The sequence below is a fragment of the Callithrix jacchus genome, chromosome 3 (assembly GCF_049354715.1).
Source record: "Callithrix jacchus isolate 240 chromosome 3, calJac240_pri, whole genome shotgun sequence".
NCBI lineage: Eukaryota > Metazoa > Chordata > Mammalia > Primates > Cebidae > Callithrix > Callithrix jacchus.
This window is the reverse complement of record NC_133504.1, coordinates 186097167-186117156: the sequence shown is the minus strand read 5'-3', so window position 1 is coordinate 186117156 and position 19990 is coordinate 186097167. Positions and strand designations below refer to the sequence as shown.

The following is a 19990-nucleotide window of genomic DNA, read 5'->3' as shown; positions in this document are numbered from 1 at the left end:
AAAACTGGATGGGAAGGCATTTTGCAGACTTACGTGTTGTGCGTATACTTTACTCATGTCATTAATTTAATGCACATTTATTATATACCTACTGTGTGCCCTTATGAACGAGGTGATACGTCATATGACAATTTGGAAGAAAGTCCACAGGCTAAGGGAGAGAAGAAATGCTTGTCAGATGGTTTCACTGCACATTCATAGATTATGATCAGCAACAGCCAGCAAGTTGGCATGGCAACGTTTCCCCATGAACTGCTAGGCACTGTTCTTAAAATAGGTATGTTGGAGGTGTGGCGGCAGCGGGGACACGCTGAGGCAGGGTGGCTTGATTGCTCTGCAGACCAAAGTGGGCTGTTTGCTCAGAGTGGCCCTGCCATTGCCCTTTCCAGGCAAGCCAGCAGGGTAGTGATTCAGGTGACAGATCCAGAAACATCCATTGTTGGAGCTGGAGACGGTCTTAGACTTCCTCTAGTGTGAGCCACTTTCTCCTCCCCATTTTACAGGTGAGGAAACTGATTCCCAGAGAGGTTAACGGACATCTGTGGTCCAGTAACAAAGCCACTTGTTTGCAGATGGGACTGAACCTGGCTCGGATGTCATCATGGAGGGTTCTCCAACTGTGCCATGGGGCCAGCTCTTCTGTTTCCGAATTTTCGGTCTTGATCTGATGCAATTAATTTTCTAGTGGGCTACAATCTATATGGCATCACCTAGCAATAGGTATGTGTTTAAGGAATTATTTCCTTTTGTGTGGAATTCATGCCTGCTTTTCACCCTGGGGAAGCCCTGAATCCCAGGATATGTCGGAAACTCACCTACTTTTTGACTACACTTACATGATTAAGCTTTAAATCCACCCTTTTATAGCCTTCCTTACCTAGTTTCTCAGTGTGAAATCAAGCATCAAAACTGATCAGAGGTTTATGAATTGCTTTGCAATGAAATTATTATATGACATTAGTTACCCATCATTGCAGAAAACAGGAAACCCAAGTCCTTTCACAGGTGAGTTCCTTTCTATTTGTTTTACTTAGCAATTTATTGAGTAAACCTTTATAAACTTGAGAGGGGCTTTTCACCTTCAGGCTGGTGAGCTTTTTTAAAGAAATTCACAGCTTCCCTTTGACTCCAGGGTTAAATTCCAGGTCTGAAATGTGAAATCTTTTGAGAATTCACTCAACTCCTGAGAATAGGGTGCTAGACATTTCTGACATATTTTAGACACAACCATTTTTTCTCCATTGAGGCAGTGCCATGCGGTGGAAAGGGCTCTGGGTCGGGATTCCAGCGAGGGTAGGAGGGGCTGCGGCCCTGCCACTTACCCCTTCCAGGTCGTTTGAAGGACATAAAGACTGCACTCTGCAGTGATGATTCTTCACCCTGGTTGCATGTTGGACTCACCTGCAGAGTCTTTTAAAAAATAGATGCCCAGGCCTGTCTCCAGGCCACTTAGGTCAGGTTGTCTTGGGTGGGGCCCTGGGCAGAGATCATTTTGAAAAGCTTCCCAGTGATTTTAATGGGCAAGTGAGGGAGAACCACGGGAATACACTCACATAGTCTCTTTCAATTCTCCCATTCCCTGTGCTAATTAAATTCTAAAATGCTACCGTGGGTTTCTTCTATGTTAGACTCCTATTTATTTTTGCTCCTAGCTAGGAAAGAAATGTGTCCTCAGAGTCGAAAGGATGAAACGTCTCATATTTGGAGTATTTTTGACCATGAGTTGGCTTTGCAACTCTACCCTCAGAAGACCTTTTAAACAGCTGATGATTCTTAGGGAAATGAAATGCATGATGTAATACTGCATTGAGCCCCACGTGGCAGATTCTGGAGCTGAGCTTTTGGTGACTGGTCATTGCACAGTTCAACGAAAGTTCAGATAATATAAATGGGTGGTACAATAGACACACTCAATGAATCTCTTGGGTGGTACAGTTGTTTGCATCCTAAACTCCAGAATATCCAAAAAGAGATATTCTATGATCGATACATTTACCAGTTGAGGAAGCAAACACAAGTAGATTTGCCTTTGGCATGCACACCAATGGCCAACAGCATTTCTACCTAGCTTTGAAATAAACTATTTGAAGTTCTCTGGTGCCTTAAGGTGGTACAGAAAGAAAAGACCCCTGGAGTTGGTTAATGTATTTAGTCTTCTTCTCTGTGTTACTGGATTTTCTAAAAGCAGATCATTTGTACCTTGTACCTAAAACTGCTTTCAAGAACTCAGTGGACTTGGGATTGAAGGATTGGGTTTTCTCTTTCCCATGTGAACTTCCCTAAATCCTACTCTGGCTTCAGAAAGCTCAGCTCCTACACAAGTCTGACCTCGGCATCCTTAGTGTAAATGTCATGTACTGAGTCACGGAAAGACTAATGGAAGAACTGATAGCTCAAAAATGAGTTTTCTTCCAACAACATTTTTTTTCGTCTCTGAAAACACCAGCCGACTGTGTCCAAGCATGGGCTGATGATCCCTTTATGTAATGGTAGAACAAGGGAAGAGAGAGACGAATGGGATTGTTAAAAATGGCTGAAAACTTGGTATCAACTTTGAGTTCATATTATCTTTTTAAAGTAATACAATACAATATTTGTAAATAGGACACCGAAAGTGAGGAGGTAAAGAAATACCTATGCAGTGACGTTCTAAGCATTAGCTCTTCAGTGGACAAGGACAAGGACAAGGTCCGCACCCACAGAAGTAGGGGAGTAGTTATGGGCCCAGACGCACGGCGGCTCTGCCACCAATGAACTGTGCAAGCTTGGAGAAGGTACCTACGTCTCTCAGCCTCAAAGTCCTCAGTGGAAATAGTGGGAAGGGGTGAGGATTAAACAGACAGCACGCTTCTGAAAGCACTCAGCATGTCAGTGGATGCTTCCCTCACCCCTTTGAAAATGGGCTCTGCACAGACACGTTTTGGTGGGAGGCTGGGGCCAGTGCCACCAACCTGAGTTGGGGGAATAAGATGGTCCCTTCCGCAGTTCAGGTTTGCACAAGCAGCTTTTGCAGGTAAGGCAGGGAGAGGCGTCGGCGTTGCTGGCAGAGTGATAAGCAAGGCTTGCAATTTCACCTTGGTAGAACCACTGTGGTCTCCTTAGTTCTTCCAGGTTGAATCCTGGGCAGAGATCACGTGAAAGCTGAGAAGCCCAGACACCAGTTTAGAAATTGTGTACTTGCCCGCCGAATCCCAAATGCACAATAACTCTATACCTTGCGGTTGCATGATCTACGAGGCGTCCTATGCACCCTCATTAATAAACCCAAGGCTCAGAATGTTGGCAGACCAAGTTCTGCCCCTCCCTGGAGTGAGCCACCTCGCTTCACATGGGAGTGGTCCAGTGACACAACCCGAGCCTCCTCCGGAAGCTCTTCAGCAGGACCCTCCTCGGGGTCTGGAGCAGTGGTCTGTCCCCCGAGGCCCGCCTGATGTGAAACCATCAGTTCGTGGAGATGTTTATTGGATTCCCGTCCAGTAGTGGGTCAGGCTCAACCCTCCCTTTGGGTTTTCAGGATGTGTAATGATCGCTCCATTTGTGTAAAACAGGCCGGCATTTTCTCTTGTTACTGAGATGTATTTTTCTATGTTAGTTAAATGTAAAATTTGTGTATTTTGTACATTAAAATGTATGCTTTTTCACAATTAAAGGGACTTTTTTCCCTTTTGAATGTTTTATTTATTGATGGTTGTTCCATAGTGTTGTCAACCCTGACATAACACAAAAAGGCAGTGGATCTAGGACTCCCTTGATTTTTGGTGGGGAATAAATGCTTTTCTTGGTACTCAAATCCACTTTGCACAAATAATGAAAAAATTTCCTTTATAATCCATTATATAGCTGTAGCAATTTCCTATTGCTGCTTTGACAGATGACCATAAACTCATGGCTTAGAACAACTCACATTCATTATCCTGTAGTTCCTAAGGTCAGAGTCCTAGGCTAAAATCTCAAGATGTCGGCAGGGCTGCCTTCCTTCTGGAAGTTCCAGGGGAGAAACTGTTTCCTTGCCTTTTCTGGCTCCTAGAGATGCCCACGTTCTTTGGCTCGTGGCCCCTTCCTTCTTCTTCAAATCTCTCTTGCTCTGACATCTGCTTCTGTTCTCCAATCTCCCCTTCTCAGACTCTGACTCTTCTGCCTCTCTCTCACTTAAAAGGACTCTTGTGATGACATTGGCTCCACCAGGTGATCCAGGATCATTTCTACACCTTAAGACCTTTAAGCTCAGCCACAGAGTCCCACTTGCCATGTGGAGTGACATGGGCACTGCTTCTGGGGATTCACGTGTGGGTATCTTCGAGCATCATTTTTCTGCCCACCACAGCCCGGTTTGTACTGATTTGGAGGCCACAGAAAAACAGCAGACATTTAAAAACTAAATGAGCCTGGATTTGAACCCCATCTCTGTCACTAGCTGGCCACATAACCAAACAGCTTATTTAACTTCTCTGAACATGTCTTCTTACATCTGAGAAGAGTACAGCAATCCATTGCTACACACCTAATGATAAACTACAATGCCCTTTCCTTCACTTTTTGAAAACATTATTTTTGCGATGGATTCTTTTTTTTTTTTTTTTTAATTTGCCAAAACAAAATCCACCTCGGACCTGAGCTGGCCTTGTGTCCTTTCCCATCTGACTCATCCCTTTCTGTTCTCTGCCAACACCCAGAAAGAAGGCTTCATGTCTGACAGGATGAGCTCAAGGATTGTCGTTCACTGAATGTCGTGGTGTAATTCACTTACAAGAACTCCCTCCCAGGAGGACTGGGAGCAGTTGGAGGATGGGTTGGGGGATGGGGGAGGTCACAGCTGTCATTAGGATGGGGGCAGTTTGCTCGGGCTTCTCCAGCTGCCTCTGTTGGTCCCCGGCAGACATTGCTCCTCGCTGTCTCCCTGCAAGCTGGAGGGTGCATTTCTGACCTTATACCCTGGGTTTTGTCCCTGCCTCCCTTTCTCTGTTGTGCTTGGGTTACTGACCTTGAGATGAGATAGTGTGGAAAAAACTCAGACGAACCTGAGTTGAAATCCCAGCTTAGTCACTTTCCAGTGGTCACTTGAGCAGTGGGCTTATGGTTTGCCATCCTCGGTACTCCAGCTTGAAGATGAAGGTGGCAAAAAGTAAAGAGCATTAACAAAAAGAAGAATTTTTATCAACAAAAGGACAAAATAGCCAGTTAATAGCAAATGGCAGCAACCCTAAATTTAAATCGACCAAATCTCCCAATCAAAAGATACAGACAAAATCTAACGGTATATCCAAAGATATACATAGACTCAAAATAAAGGGTTGGAAAAAAAAGTACCAACCAAATGGAGAGCAAAAATAAATAAATCAAAAGCAGGAGTTGCAATTTTCACATTTGACAAAATAGATTTCAAAGCTACAAGGATACAAGGGTAAAAGGATTAATGTAATTATAAGAGACCTTAACACCCAGATACATAAGACCCATAATGAGATTTAGATACAACGAGACAGAAAATTGATAACGATATCCAGGACTTGAACTCAGAGCCAGAACAAATAAACACAATAGAGGTCTCCATTTTAAACACATAAAATATGCATTAACCACTTTAAACACTCAAAATATTGATCGGCCATTATTGAAACCCATTTTAGGAATGAAGTAATATTCCTTTTTCCCTCTTTTTCTTTTTTTCCCCTTCTTTTTCTCTTTTTCCCTCTAAAAAAAAAAAGAAGAAGGTGGCCTGGTCTGCCGCATGGAGCGACCGAGGGAGCCGGCAGTGTGTAGAGCAGAACATGATGCACAGAAATGAACCGTGTGTGCAAAGACCCTTATGCACAGTAGGCAGCCCTAGGAGTTCCAGGTCCCCTCCTCTGCAGAGGGAGAGAAGAGTCGGGGGAAGTGATATAAAGTCAGTGACACACAGTGGGTGCCCCAAAGGTGTGTTAGATGAATGTTGAATGATTAGTTGCCCAAGACTGCATAGAAAAGAGGATTCTAACTCAACCTCCTAGACTCTTCTACCTGAGCCAGGTCCCTTTATCTCTCCTTTCCCAGTGGAACCGCCTCAGATAGGCTCTTGGAGAGAGGAAAGAATAGTTGTTTCAATGTGGCACCAGACTACTCTGTTTATACCTGGAAGTCTCACTTACCAGCTGTGACCCTGAACAGATTACTTGTGTCTCCAAACCTCAGTGTCCTCATCTGCAAAATGAGGCTAAAATGGTACTTCCAAGGTTGATGTGAGGTATAAAAGAGTTACTATCTGTTAGGTGCCTACAACGGTCCGGGCACGTGGTAAACATTCTATACGCAGAAGCTACAAAGATCCTTTCTTGTTTCTGCATAAAAACAGCCCTTTCTCAGCTCCTTCCTGGTGTCACTCTCTCTTGTCTTGGCAACTGCCCAGCCCTTTCTCACAATGGAAAGGGTTTTCTTTAAAAGCAGTAAGATTTCCATCGCCACCAGTAAAGCCTGAGAGACTGTGTCCTCGAGCTGCTGAGAGCAGATCTGAGCATGCAGGAGGAGGCCTGGCCTCCAAAGTTCTATCTAACTCAGATTCTTGAGTTTTCTGATATTTCTCTGGGTTCTGTCACCCTAAACATTTGCGGGGTTTTAGAAGAAGTTTCCAGGTGGTCTTTAACATGAAATGTCCTTGCCTGGAACAGGCTAGGAAATAGTATTTCATAGGACAGAGAAACATTTTCATTCAAAAATTGAAAACACTTGCAAGATAACCCAGAGGCCTACAGACCTCAAGAGGAATTTCTGTGGCAAATCTGCACAGCAGGCTCAGGGACACAAGGAGAGAGCATCCAGGATGCGGCTGTAAAGGGTGGAGGCAGATGGAGGGTGTGTGGGGGACTTTCTGTTCTCACAGTCAGCACTCTTTTCCCCATTAGAGTGCAAACTTGTTGAAGGCAGAGATTTAGAAATACTCATCTGTGTCCCCACACTAGTCTCTCTCTCAAGCACAGAAAATGCTTGCTAAGTGAATGAGCCCACGCTCCAGGCCTGGCTGAGCCTCCTTGAGGTTGAGGCCCTGAGAGAGCCATTTCATGTCTCCCCTCCTGTTTCCTCTTCCAAGAGAGGACAGGTGACAATACCCCTTGTTTCAGGGTTGAAAGACAGCATGTTCAGGGAGGTTCTGCTGAGGCCATGGATCCAATGCCCCAGAATCCTCAGTCCATGGGGCTGGAGAGTCAGACAACAAGAACATGAATCCATCTGTCTGTCTGGCGTTCTTGGAGCTTGGCCACACTGTGGGAGCTCTGGCTTGCAGCTGGCAGAGCCTGGAGTTGAAAGGACAGCTTCCAGCATGGGACATTGCAAGAAGTACTGGTGCTCCCCTCTGCAGTCCCCATCCAGTCCTGACTTTGCTTGTCTGGACTCGCCTGAGGAAGGGTCGGCAGCTGGGATCCTGCCTCTCCAGAAAGTGCAGCTGGGACTGCAAAGTCTCCAGGGACTTCTAGGGTCCTCTGCCTGATAATCTTGAGAAATAAGGGAAAGTGTCCATAGGAGGCGGGTGGTGCCTGGCCTCAGAAGAGAGCCCCAGCAGAGCGACCCCCACATCAGAGGAATCCCAGAATGCCCAGGCTACAAGCTCCAGGAGCAACAAAAGCAGACTGTGCCCCTCGAATTGGGGGAGATCTGTCTGGTTGACTGCCAGCTGTGTGTGTGGTCATCTGTGTCTCTGGGCGTCTTTCTCTGGAGCGTTTTCATTTAAGCTTTTGACTCCCTTATCCCTGGTGCGGACTAGTGTGTGGGCATCCTGTTGTCAGTTTACGATGCACGTGTGGATTCACCTTGAGTTTGCCTTTGATATTGGTGTGTCGTGTGGTGTCACTGGAGTGCACGTGTATGTGTGTGTCACTGGTTCCCATGCAAAAATGTACTTCTCTTGCGTGTCTGTGGGAGTATGCCTCTAGCATGTCCCTCTTGGCTGCTGCACCACCCTTCCTGACCCTTACCACCCCTGGGCCCACCATGCGGGTGCTTTTCTCACCTCCTCCTCCTCTCTTTAGAAGGTCAGCTCCTGGAAGGCAGGCACTTGGTCTGTTTCGTCCATGGCTCTGTTCCCAGCTTCTACAACAGTGCCAGGCACTAGTGGGCGCTCAGTAAAATAATGCTGAGGGAATGTACGGTGTGTCCAGTGCATGTGCCTCTTCAGTCGTGCAGTTAATCTTGGTGTGATGCTGTGTGTGAGTGCAGTTGTAAGACAATGAGATTTTCTGGTGTGTGTGTAATGAACGCGGAATGTGCACAAGCATGTGTGCGTGTATGTGTGTACAACATTGAGTATGGTGTGCATGAACCAGCCCCTGTGTATCTCGGGAGAGCGTGTGTAATTGACTCGTGTGCGTGTCAGCATGTCTGTGTATCTCTCGTGTTTGGTGTAATTGGCGTGCCGGTATGAACCCGCGTGTGCCTCCGGAGCATGTGGGCGTGCGGGTGTACGCACACCGCTCCCGGCCCGCGCTCTCCTGGCGCCCTGCGCTCCGCCTGGGGGCGGGGAGTGGGGGTGCGGCGAGGGCACTGCGGTGCTGCGGCCCGCCCTCCGCGCTGCGGCTCCGGCGCGTCACCGTCCCTCCCCGCCCCAGTCGCGGTCCCCGCCTCCCGGTCCTTTGTAGCCGGCCGCGCCGTTAGCCCGCAGCCTCCCGGAGGCCCCGCCCCGGCCCCGCCCCGGCGTGCGCCCCGCCCCGCCTCTCTCCTCCCCGGGCCGCAGTCGCGCCGGGGCCGCCGCGGGCCCGCACCGAGGCGCGGAGCGCGGCGCACGGTGGTGGCCAGGGCCGCGGGCGGGCGGGCGGGAGCGCGGCGGGTGGCCGGCCTTGGAGGGGTATGGCGGACCGGCGGCGCGCGTGGAACACGGAGGACGACCTGCCCGTGTACCTGGCGCGGCCGGGCAGCGCGGCGCAGACCCCGCGCCAGAAGTACGGCGGCATGTTCGCCGCGGTGGAGGGCGCCTACGAGAACAAGACCATCGACTTCGACGCCTACAGCGTGGGCCGCCGCGGCTCGGCGCGCACGCCGCGCAGCGCTGGCCGGCCCGACGCTGTCGGACTGCCGGGGCCGGGCGGCAGCGAGGACACGGCCAGCGACGTGAGCGAGCCCTCGGGCTCCGCGGTCAGCTCGCCCGGAGAGCGCGACGAGCGGCCCCCGGCGCTGCGCATCCGCTGCCCAGCGCCCCGCGACCTGCCCCTCGGCCGGGACAATGGCCAGGTACCCTCGGGGAGCGCGCGGGCCGGACGAGGGGGGCGGGGCCGGGGAGGACCCCGGCGTGGGCCGCCCGAGGGCAGTGCCTGGGTCCCGGGTGTTGGGGCAGCAGCCGCCAGGCTGGGGAGAGCCAGGGGGCGGCCCCTCCCCCACCTCATCATGAGAGAGGTTCCCAGAGCTGGTGCGTCTCGGTCAGGGCTGGCCGGCGTGGTCCGTGAGACTCCGAAGGGATCTCCCGGGTCCAGTCGCGGCTCGTCTTCTGCAGAAAGGGAGAGCAAGGTTCTGAGAGGGGAAGTAAGTTGGCTAAAGCCACCTCATGGTCGCTTAAAACGCCAGGGAACCTCTGGGATGAATCTAAACCAGGCTCTTCATTCTGTTTTGTGAAAAGAACTGGAGCTCCGTTCCGTGTTGGTCCATTCATCCATCCACTCACTTGGTAGTAATTACAGAGCACCTACTGTGTGCTGGGCCCCGGGAGAGGTTCCGCGAGTCGCCTGCGGCCATACAGCCTCAAGCTGGAAGGAGCTTTATCCCGAGCGCTCCCCTCATGCTTGCTGGGGGGAAGGATTTGGTGAAGGATTTAGGTCGTCGGGCAGTTGGAGCCGTAAGCCCCTACCCGCAAGCGCCAACATATTCAAGGGGCACTCCTGAGCTCCACAGCACACACCAGTGTGCCTGCTTCACAGAGCAAGGTGGAGTTAGAGCTGGGATTTTGAATCGGGGTTTCTAGCCTTCCAGACTTGAACATGGGACCGGGAGGATCAGGGAGAGGGACCCTGTGGGTATTCTCCCTTGAGCTGGGGGTCACCAGGGAACTGGGGGAAGAAGGGCGGATGGATGGCATAACCTTTGGATAGACCGACGAGAGCCAGGGTCAGGTGCCGGAAAAACCGCAGTTGGAGTACCCGAGGGCTGGGAAGCTTTCGGCTTGGCCCAGAACTGGATGCCTGAGAACTGCTAGGTACCGGGCCCAGGGTAGGCTCTAGATCCCTGGCTCTGCAACCTGGCCCCACCCTCCAGAAGTTCCCAGGCTAGGGTGAGCGACGGATTCATTGTGAGAATTAAATCAGTTAATGCCGGTAGGTAATGAGCATTCAATAAATGTTTGTTGTTGACTTTTACTACGATCATCATTTTAATTAAATCTTTCCTTCTTAAATGCTGTGAGTGACCTAAAGTGAGCCTGAAGGGAAGCAGAGCTTATCGGGGCAAATATCTGAGAGGGCTTCCTGGAGGAATAGGAGCAGGGGGCTGGTAGACGCGGTGGTGGGCCTCCTCGGACCCCATCCCTTCGAAGTCGGGCTCACTGTAGCTCCGGAGCTCTCCGTGGTCCTGAAGCCGGCGCCTCCCCGAGAGAGAGGTCCAACAGCAAGGGTGGTGGAGTGGTCAGAAAGGGAGATGGTGCGAGAGTCCAGCCTCCTCTTCCCCACCCCTTCTTTATCTCCTCCTGTCCACTGCCTTCCCTGGTGGTCCGACCTCGCTTGGGATCCAATCCAAACTCCAGAGCCCTATGGGGAGGCTTCTGGGCCGCGGGCCGAGAAGCCGGACCAGCACCAGGGAACCCGGGTTTCCAGCCAAGGCGCTTTGCTCTCTTGAGCCTCAGCTTCTCCATCTATCAGATGGGGGTGGCCGTCTTCTCTCGACCTTCCTCAAGGCGTGGTGGAGTACCAGGGAGGCAAGGGCGCTTTGTGCACGGCCCGTAGCTGTCCTGAGGCGAGTTCTTTTGGAGCTGTGGTCAATGTCACAAACGGCAGCATCGCCCCCGGGGCACGGCCTGGGCCGACCCCGCAGCTGCGCCTTAACGCTTGGGGACGCTGGTCGCTTCACCTCTCCCGTTCCTCTCCTGCTCCTTCCTCTTCTCTCTGCGGCCCCCTCTGCCTTTCTCCATGGCTTCTCAGGGACCGGACAAAAGGCTGCGCCTCTGGCGCGCGCAGGGCTCCGAAAGCACTCGAGTTTTGCGACTATTGAGCTCAGGGGATCGCGATCTCCACGGAGGGAGGGTTTTACTTTCTGCGAGAGAACGGCGGTGGAGCTTGGGTTACAGCGGGCGAGGGTTCCGGGGCGGGCCTCACCGCTCCAATGCTTTGCAACGGGTGCCCCGGCCCTTCCCCCGCCCGCAAGGCTTCTCCCTGGGCTGCAGGAAGGTTTTCTGAGGCGCAGGCGCAACGATTGCAGCTGCCAGAGGCTGAGCGGCTGCGGCGCTTTGTACCCGCGAAATCTGCTTGGGAGCAGCGATCTGTTTGGCCAGTGGCAGGAGAATGCTCCTCCCCCTGATACGCACGTGGTCTTGTCCCTTGCTCTGGAGCTTTTCTGCTCAGATCTCCAGATTGACCCCAGGGAACGCCCTGGTACGTGGAACCTAGGACTTAATAACACCAAGGAAGGGAACGTAGGAATTGGGGAGGGACAATGTCCCCACTTGCAATTTCCGGTCATTGACAAGGATTTTAGGCCCAGCAGAGAGCCACGGATGCATGAATACGTGGAGGCAAATGAGTTTTATACAGTGTGGAGGAACGTGGCTTCTCCATGCTGCTCTGCTGCAGCTAATATGTTTTGCACCTGGAGTACATCATTGTACCTCTGCAAGCCTCAATTTCCTGTCTGTAAAATGGGAAAATTATGCCCGGTGTTCCTGGGGTACTGAGCTGGCTTCTCTGTGAAACTAAAACCTCACCTCTATTTTAAGGCCGAGGCGTCTCTGGCCTCCTGCCCTGGATTAGGTCCCTGGCCTCTGGGGTGGTGTGGGTCAGGACCCCAGACCCCAACCAGGGTAGTGGGGGGCTGTACCAAGCCTAGGCCCCCTCACTCTGGATGGCAACTTGAAAACGGAAAAGATGAGTCATTTAGTAGGACCTGTGGGGTTGGATTTCGCATGGAGAAAATCAACAGCGAAGTGGTGGATGAGGTTGGTGTTTTATTCTGCCTGGTGACTTGGGGCACCTGTTCAGTGCTGTGAGGGCTTGCTGGGGCTCCCCCTTTTCCTCCATCTTCCGTCTTTTCCCCTCTACTGTAATGAACCTTGTCAAGCTGTGACTTGGCCTCCTGCCCACCTCCCTCTGGAGCAACATCTGGGTCATGGACTCTGGGGCTGGTGTCCACCCTGCCGGGAAGCAAGAACACCCTAGTCCTCCTCTTGACTCCCAGCTTGTCCCCAGGGCTGTGGAGACCTTGGTGCCAGTGGCCCAGCCCTCCAAGCACCTGCTGTCTTGGAAGCAATTCTGTGGGGTGACCTGGTGGCGCCGGTGCCAGGCTGCTGTGTGGAAAGGGAGCTGCTGTCAGAGTAGAACAGGTCAGCATTAATTAAGGCTGCACCCTCCTGTCCCTACCGTTCCCTCTGCCAGTCAGGAAGACTCCTCCTTAGAGGGCCCCAGGGAGGGCTGGTTCAATGCTAGGGTGGAATGGGTGACAGGGAGACACTTCGTGGTGGGGAAGGCATTGGAGATGGGTCTAGGGGAATGGGCAGCCTTTTGTCTGGGGTAGACTATTCAGGGAGAAGGCACGGCGTGAATAAAGGCTTCTGGATGGAAAAAGTGCTTGGTGCATTCAGGGAGAGGCACTCTGTAAGGACAAACGGAGGCTATGGCAGGAATGGCAGGAGGGCAGCGATCATTGGGCGCGATCCTGGAGGGCCTAGAACGTTCCTAGCAGCTCGGGCCCCGGGCCCACATTCCCCCTGCCCCACGCCCCCGCAGATGTTCTGGGGAGGCTTCGGGAAGCGCGGCCGCACACCTGTGGCGCCGCCCGCAGGCCCTGACCGCGCCTCCGGAGGCCGTCTTTTTCTTTTAAAGGAGCCCTGAAAACCAGACTATCCGGATCGCGAGAGCGAGGCCCCGGCCCGCGGAGGGCGTGTGCGCGGGGCGGGGGTCGGCGCGGCTGGGCGGGTGAGGGGCGGGGGCGGAGTGGGGGATCAGAAGGGAAGCGCTTCCTGGTTCGAGCCGAGAGGGGCGAATCGGGCTCTGCTCCGCGCCGCCGGGAGGAGCTGTCTGTCTGCAGCCCCCTCCTCCCGCCCTCGCCTCTCCCTCCTCCTCCCGCCCTCCTCGCCGAGCCGGGCGGTGCTGGCAGCCGGAGCGGCGGGCGGGCCGAGCAGCCTGGGCAGCCGCGCGTGGGCAGCCGCGGGCGCCGAGCCTCCGTCCCTTTCTCGGTTCCTCTCTGCGTCCCTCCTGGGCCTTTGTCAGCGCGCCCGCGGGGAGCGGGGCCGCGAGCGCCGGACCGAGCCAGACAGCCCCGCAGGTCAGCGGCCGGGCCGAGGGCGCCAGAGGGGGCCATGTCGTACCAGGGCAAGAAGAGCATCCCGCACATCACGGTAAGCGGCCCCCGCCCCGGCCGCCCCGCGCCGGCCTTTGTGGGCTAGGGGTGGGCGTCGGCCCCAGATCTGCTGCGGGCCGGCGGGGGCGGCCCCGGAGGCCTCCTGCGTCGCCGCGGGTGGGGCGGGGCCGGTCTCGGCATTTCAGCCCCCTCCCCCAGTCTCTGGGGACAATGGGGGTGGGGGAGCCCCGCACGGCGGGGCGGGGCTGGAGCCTGGAGTCCCTCTCCCCGCGGGCTTGCCGCCCCCTCCCCCCACGGGATGTGCCAGAGGATGGCGTGGACAGGGAGGATTCGGAGCCGAACAAAAGAGGGAGGGGCGGGGATCCGAACCCCCTCCCTGCAGGCCTCGCGCGGGGGTGGGGAGGGCAGCTGAGCCTCCCGCGCTGGGCCCCCGCATCGTCCGGCCAGTGCAGCCCGAAGCCGGGTACCTCCCCCGCCAGAGGAGGGAGAAAGATCAACCAGCGCTCTCCACTCCCCGCCCTTACTGATGGAGTGGAAGTCCAGACCTAGGGACAGCGCCATGATGAAAGCTCGGCCCACCCCACCCCGCAGCTAAAAATAACCTAATGGGGCGACGCTGGCGGGTGTGGCCTGGGAAGGGTTAACGCTGCCGACACTGGGCCTGGAGAGGGTGGGTATGGTGGTGGAGGCTGAGCGGCGGGGCCGCGTCCCTGGGTGTGGCCGGAAACAAAGGAACCCCCGTCTTTACGCTTTGTCTCAGGGTGGGGAGCTGAGGACGCAGCGGTCAGGAGCTGGGCCTCCGCGCAGGTTCCTGCCTGGCATCAGCTTGGAGCCCGACCGTTCCTGAGGGATGTGGACCACGGGTGCCCATATTTGCAGGAGCTTCCCGGTGCCGGGAGGCGGGATTCTGGGCATGGTGGAATCCTCCGGAGTGACCCCTGAGGTTTGACGACTAGAGACCCAGCCTGCTCATTATGCAAAATTCAGGCTCCTGCACAGTCGCAGGACACTTGCCAGAGGGCAGCCTGGGGTAGGCAGAGGACTGACACTTCCCTCACCTACCAGTGGTCTGCCCTGTATGTGGCAACCTGTTTCTTTGAATCCTGGCAGCAAGTCTTTGCGGAAGGCATTGCCCATGTAAAGCGCCCTGAGGCTGGAGCATGGGCTGAGGGCCTCCGTTAGAGGAAGGTCAGGAGGGAACCCAGCCCTCCACCACCCCCTACCCCCGCCCCGCTTCCCCTGCATTGTCCTGCATCCGCCCCAACTCTGGGCTGAGTCTTGAGTTAGAACATCCCTCCTAGGTCCAGCCTTAGCTCTTGCCAGCAGGCCTCTGCCAAGCTCCCATCCAGAGGATGGGTACCACCTCTTCTCGTCCCTCAGTTCTGCCCTCTGAGACACAGAGGTGTAAGTGGCCTAATCGTAAACACTGCAGTTGGCCAAGAATCTCTAGAAGACATATGGTTACTTCCTCCTGGGCAATGTGAGAAGAAGGCAGGTGAGATTCGAGCAGGTCCCTGCCTTGGGACCCTCTAACCCTGCCTCCCAAGGGAACTGAGGCAGGTGATGGGGTTAGAGGTGATACAGTGACTCAGGAGCCAGGAGCTCTGGGTTTGAGGCTGTGTGCCCACAGCAGGTCTCTGCTGTTCTCAGGACCCTTGTCTCCAAGGTGGAAACTTAATAGGATGGTCCAAAGGCAGGTCTGTGGGATGCCACCCCCGAAGTTGTACAGTTCCAGCCTGCTAAGCTGAAGTGGTCCCCGGGGCCTGCAGGCTGTCACCCTCTGGAGTGGAGATGCCTAGGCTTCTGCAGCCGATGGAGCTGGGTGTCTGATGCCTCTTTGAACCTCAGTGCTCTGCTGTACAATGTGGGCCCTTCCACAGGACTCTTGAACATCCTCGGTGACCCTGCCAAAGCTTTTAGTGTGTGCTAGGCCATGAGAAGGGCCTCAGATCTGCTGGCAGGATTTGCTGCTTTAGTTCTTCATGGGAAACAGTCAACTTGTGTGTAAAGAGAAATCAAATGGTTGGTTCCAGCAGCCTCTTAAAGGTGGTTTTGACGAACATGGGAAAGAGAGAGGCTGAAAATTATGCTTAGTTCCCAGGAAAGAGGACCTTGACGAGGACCATCTGTGTTCATTTGGCCCCCATCAGTCAGAAGGGTTTGTGGTTTTAAACAAATCAAAACCTTCAACAAATCAGAGAGGATTGACTTGTATGGGCCTTTCATCTTCCTGAGGTCTGTTTGCTGTGTTGTGACAGGAACCAGATCTCTGCCTTAAATGCCGTGAGACAAATGGGTGAACACTGTGGCTTTTTAAATGGCTGCACCTTAACCTGTTCCATAGCAGTCATTTGACAAGTTAATGCAAACCCATCGGCTGTTAATGGGTCTGCATTACTTGTCAAATGACTGCTGTGCCAAGCACTGTGCTGGGTGCCAGGGAGAGTGGGAAGGAGATGAATGGGTTTGCCCCGGCCCTTCCAGAGCTTAGCCAAGGCTGACATTTCAGCCTGAAATGGTAGTGAATTGTTAAGAGTGTCATACAGAGTAGGGGAGGACACCCCAGCAGGGACACTCAGCCTGGTTCTAGGGGAAGCAGAGGAGACAAGAGGAGGACATAGTTCTTCTTGGGGCCCGTGGGGCCCCAGAGGCAAAGGAATTGGCATGCTGGAGAAACTGAAGGAAAGACAACATTGAGAGAGCCTACCCTCTCCTTCCAAGGGCAACCTCTGCACGGTTAGATCAAATCATGAAGGCAGTTGAGATGTTTCTGACAGCCATGGTGTGGAGAGACCTGGGGGCTTGGAGAGAAGTGTGGTTCATAAAAAGAAGTGCTGGGGTTGTAAGCATAGCTCTCAGCTTCATCCCCAGCTCCCCACCTGCTTGTTGCTGGGTCATCCCATGCCCCTCTGAGCCTCAGCTGTCTCATCTGCACAGTGGGGATAAGCGTATAGCTTTGCCAATGAGTTCAGACACTGGAGAGGCAGGAACTAGAGTGGGGGAGGTGAAGGGGCATTGCAGGCAGGGGCGCAGCATGGGCAAAGGCAAGGAGGCTGATTTAGGAAAACGTTCTGCTCATGTTGGCAATCATGGTGTTGTCTTTCTCTGTTTTCCATCTCAGCCTTTTTCTGAGATAATATAGTATCTGTTTAAAGATGGAAGAGCAAAAAAGCAGAAACACTTAGCTCCTGCCCCCAGGGATGGTTTGAGATCTTTATAAAGCTCTCTTTCGTGCATGGCTTTTTTTTTTTTAATGAATGGCACATTTGGGGATTAACTTAGCTGAAGCGGCTTCTTGTGCCCACTGCAGTGAGTAGAGCATCCTGGGTGTGGCTCTGAGCAAACAAAGGCACATGGCTTCCTGGCCTGCAGAAGCTGTTGGCTCTGAATACAGCCACCGAAGGGGGACGTTTGCTCAGTTGTGAGAGGAGTAAAGCGTGTCCACCATGATGCTCACAGAGTATTATTAAAAATAAAGCTCTGTGAGTATCAATCACGTGTTTTTGCTCTAGTCCAAGCATTCAGCACAACTGCCATTACCTCTTACTTAGTTCCATGCATGGTACTGTCAGAAAGGCAGCCTAGGTAGATCACCCCCCTCCCCAAAGAGTAAACTGAGGCTCAGAGAGATTCATGGGCTTATAAAGATTCTTTCATTTGCCAGTGGAGAGGAAGGAGAGCTTATGTTCAAGCAGGGAGGATAGATGGGCTGGTATGCATGCTAGGAAAATCACTGTGTGTGTGGGTGTATAGTTGTGTGTATGAGTGTCAATGCGTGTCTGTATGTAAATGTAAGTGTATGTCTTTGGTGTGTGAACATGTTTGTGTGTGTTTGATCAGACAGTGAAGATGATCAAGGAAGGAAGCTCAAGTACAGATCACATCAGGCTGAATTGGTTACTCTAAAGTGCAAGTACGCAAAACATGTGTGAGGCCTGTTATGCTTTTTCCCAAAGGTGACATTGAGCCTATCTTCAAGTACAGATCACATCAGGCTGAATTGGTTACTCTAAAGTGCAAGTACGCAAAACATGTGTGAGGCCTGTTATGCTTTTTCCCAAAGGTGACATTGAGCCTATCTGTAGATACCCAATATGTTCCCTGCCTTTTTACACAAAGGATTTGAGGTGTCTATGGTGATTTGTCATGCATATGGTGAAATCAGATGGAAGTCGAATAGCAGGACTGAGGAACAAGGGAGGACAGAACGAATGTGCCAGTGATAGGACACTCGAGTGGCCATGATTAGTCATGCAGTACTGACTCTGAGCATCTGTCATCCAGGGTAGAGAAGCAAACACCCTCCATGATGTCAAGGTCATGATCAGAGAGAGAAGTGGACCATTCTTAGCAAAACATTATTTTGTTTAAATCAAATTCTTAAAAATGTCTCAGAGGGGACATAAAAGTCAAAGTGACACAACTATGCCACTTTAACGCTGAGTGCCCGTTTCTTCTAATGAACACAGCCAAGACTGAGTACATGGAGCACACACAAAACAACATACATGAGTGTTCATGGCACATAGCAAACGTCTAACAGGTCATAGCTCCATTGTCAAAACTCAGGCTGTGTCTTTGAGGAAATGAAGATTCAGAATGGTTGTTTCATGCACATGAAACAACTTAAGAAAGGCTAAAGGGCCCCTGTAATCCCAGCACTTTGGGAGGCCAAGGTGGGTGGATCACATGAAGTCAGGAGTTTGAGACCAGCATGGCCAATGTGGTGAAACCCTGTCTCTACTAAAAATACAAAAATTAACTGGGCATGGTGGCACATACCTGTGATCTCAGCTACTCGAGAGGCTGAGGCAGGAGAATCACTTGAACCTGGGTAGCAGAGGATGCAGTGAGGCAGGATCACACCACTGCATTCCAGCCTGGGCGACAGAACAAGACTGTGTGTCAAAAAAAAGGAAAAAGGAAAGAAAAGAAAAGAAAGAAAGGCTAAAAGATAAACCACAGAACAGGGCACAGGTGTCAGAGGAACTCAGAGAAGAGAGGACTCAGCGCTGACAGAAGCAACAAGAGTTGGCTTCTTGGGCTTTGGAGGATAACATCAGCCAGGTGGTGAGGAACTTGATTGGTGGAGGGAAGGGAAGGGCATGCAAGGTGGGTGGAATATTTAACAGAGCTGAATCAGAGGATGCAGACCTGGAAATACATGTGAAGAGGTGAGGCTTCAGGGGGATCCTATAAAGCTTTAGAAATCAAGCAGAATGCACCCAAGGGGATGGAAAGAACACGTGGGTTCTAAGTGTGTCTTAGATATGAATGAGTTATTTTATGTTGAGCAAGTCACTTTCTCTCCCTGGGCCTCAGATTCCTTTCAACAGAGAGAGTTGGATTCGATAATTCACTTCCAAGTTCTAGGCCACTCTGATCTTCTGTGATTAATATGAAGGCACTGGAAGTTCTTGAGGTAGGAGCCTGTTATAATGAAAGCAGCTTGTAGGAATGTGGATTCTGAAGTCAGACTCTCCGGCTTTGAATGCTGGCTGTTTTACTTACTAGCTGTGTAACTGGGGCAAGTCACTTACTCTTTCTATGCGTCCATTTTTTTCTATACAAATTTATGTTTGGAAATAGGAATGATAAGAATATTTTCTAAGATTTTTTCCCCATAGAATTAAATGACTTAATATATGTAAGATGCTTAAAATATGCCTGCATATAGTAAATACAATGTGAGTTAGCTGCTATTACCGTGGTGCGGTGTATTAGATTTGCCCCACAGCACACAGCCTCAAGGTCTCAACAATATACACTTATTTTTTGCTCATTCTACATGAGGGCTGTGGGTTGCCTGAAACTTTACCCCTGTTTGCTGGTGGGTAGTGAGTCTGCTCTGTGTATCTCTTCACTTTCAGACCCAAGCTGAAGGAGAAGAAAAGCATAAGAGATGAGCAGTAACCTGAAATATCTTTAACAACTTCTACTCAAATATAGCATATATTTCACATCTGCTGATGGTGTGTTTGCCAAAGAATCAAGCTCTAAATCGGTGGGAGAGAAGCACAAAGCCAGTCTTTCTGGAGGAGATGTGAGGACTGAATGTGAAAGTTCTGAAATGTAAAGGATGCTAATACACACCTGTGGAAGCTGATGATGAGGTGGTCAGGAAGCACAGGGATTGGGTTTGGAAGAAAAATCTCAGCATTGATTCTTAGGTTGAATTGGATTTGGGAACAAGCTTCAAATTGAGTTGTCTCAGTGAACAGGAATAGATTGGAATGAGGGTGAGAGGTGAGGGACAGAGGTAGATATTGGGGGACCATGTACAAAAGGCATTGACAGAAGACAGAAAAAACCAAGATATTTCAGCAATCGGTGGTTCTCAGCCTATGTGCTGTGAGCATAGTGGTGTACTGAAAAAATCCTCTGCAGGTGTGCTTCTAAATTTTGATCAGCATTTAAAATTTATGTTTGCTACAGTTAAGTCTACAAATTACTGTAGCATCTCTCAGGTGGAGTCCTGAGTATTCACAAGCAGAGAGATGTTGAGTAGAGTCTAATTTGCTTTAAGTAAAAGTCA

The 19990-nt window shown here is 51.8% G+C and overlaps 2 protein-coding genes across 6 annotated transcripts in view; both read left to right on the top strand.

Annotated features, from left to right (window-relative positions):
- C3H4orf50 (chromosome 3 C4orf50 homolog) overlaps positions 1–3670 on the top strand; it is a 126430-nt gene extending 122760 nt beyond the window's left edge. The window contains exon 18 of the transcript XR_013533206.1: positions 504–3670. The gene's annotated coding sequence lies outside the window, so the exon portion shown is untranslated. The remainder of the gene's footprint in view (positions 1–503) is intronic.
- Positions 1–19990, top strand: part of CRMP1 (collapsin response mediator protein 1) — a 149209-nt gene that overhangs the window by 59568 nt on the left and 69651 nt on the right. Inside the window, exon 1 of one of the 5 annotated variants that reach the window (XM_035294108.3) lies at positions 8695–9192. The exons of 2 other annotated variants lie outside the window; for them this stretch is intronic. In XM_035294108.3, the coding sequence (XP_035149999.1) occupies positions 8812–9192 (381 nt within the window). In that variant the 5' untranslated portion in view covers positions 8695–8811. Of the gene's footprint in view, positions 1–8694; positions 9193–11366; positions 11535–13214; positions 13493–19990 lie in introns of those variants that run through there. 2 more of the 5 variants (XM_054253499.2, XM_035294110.3) reach the window with 2 other exon arrangements.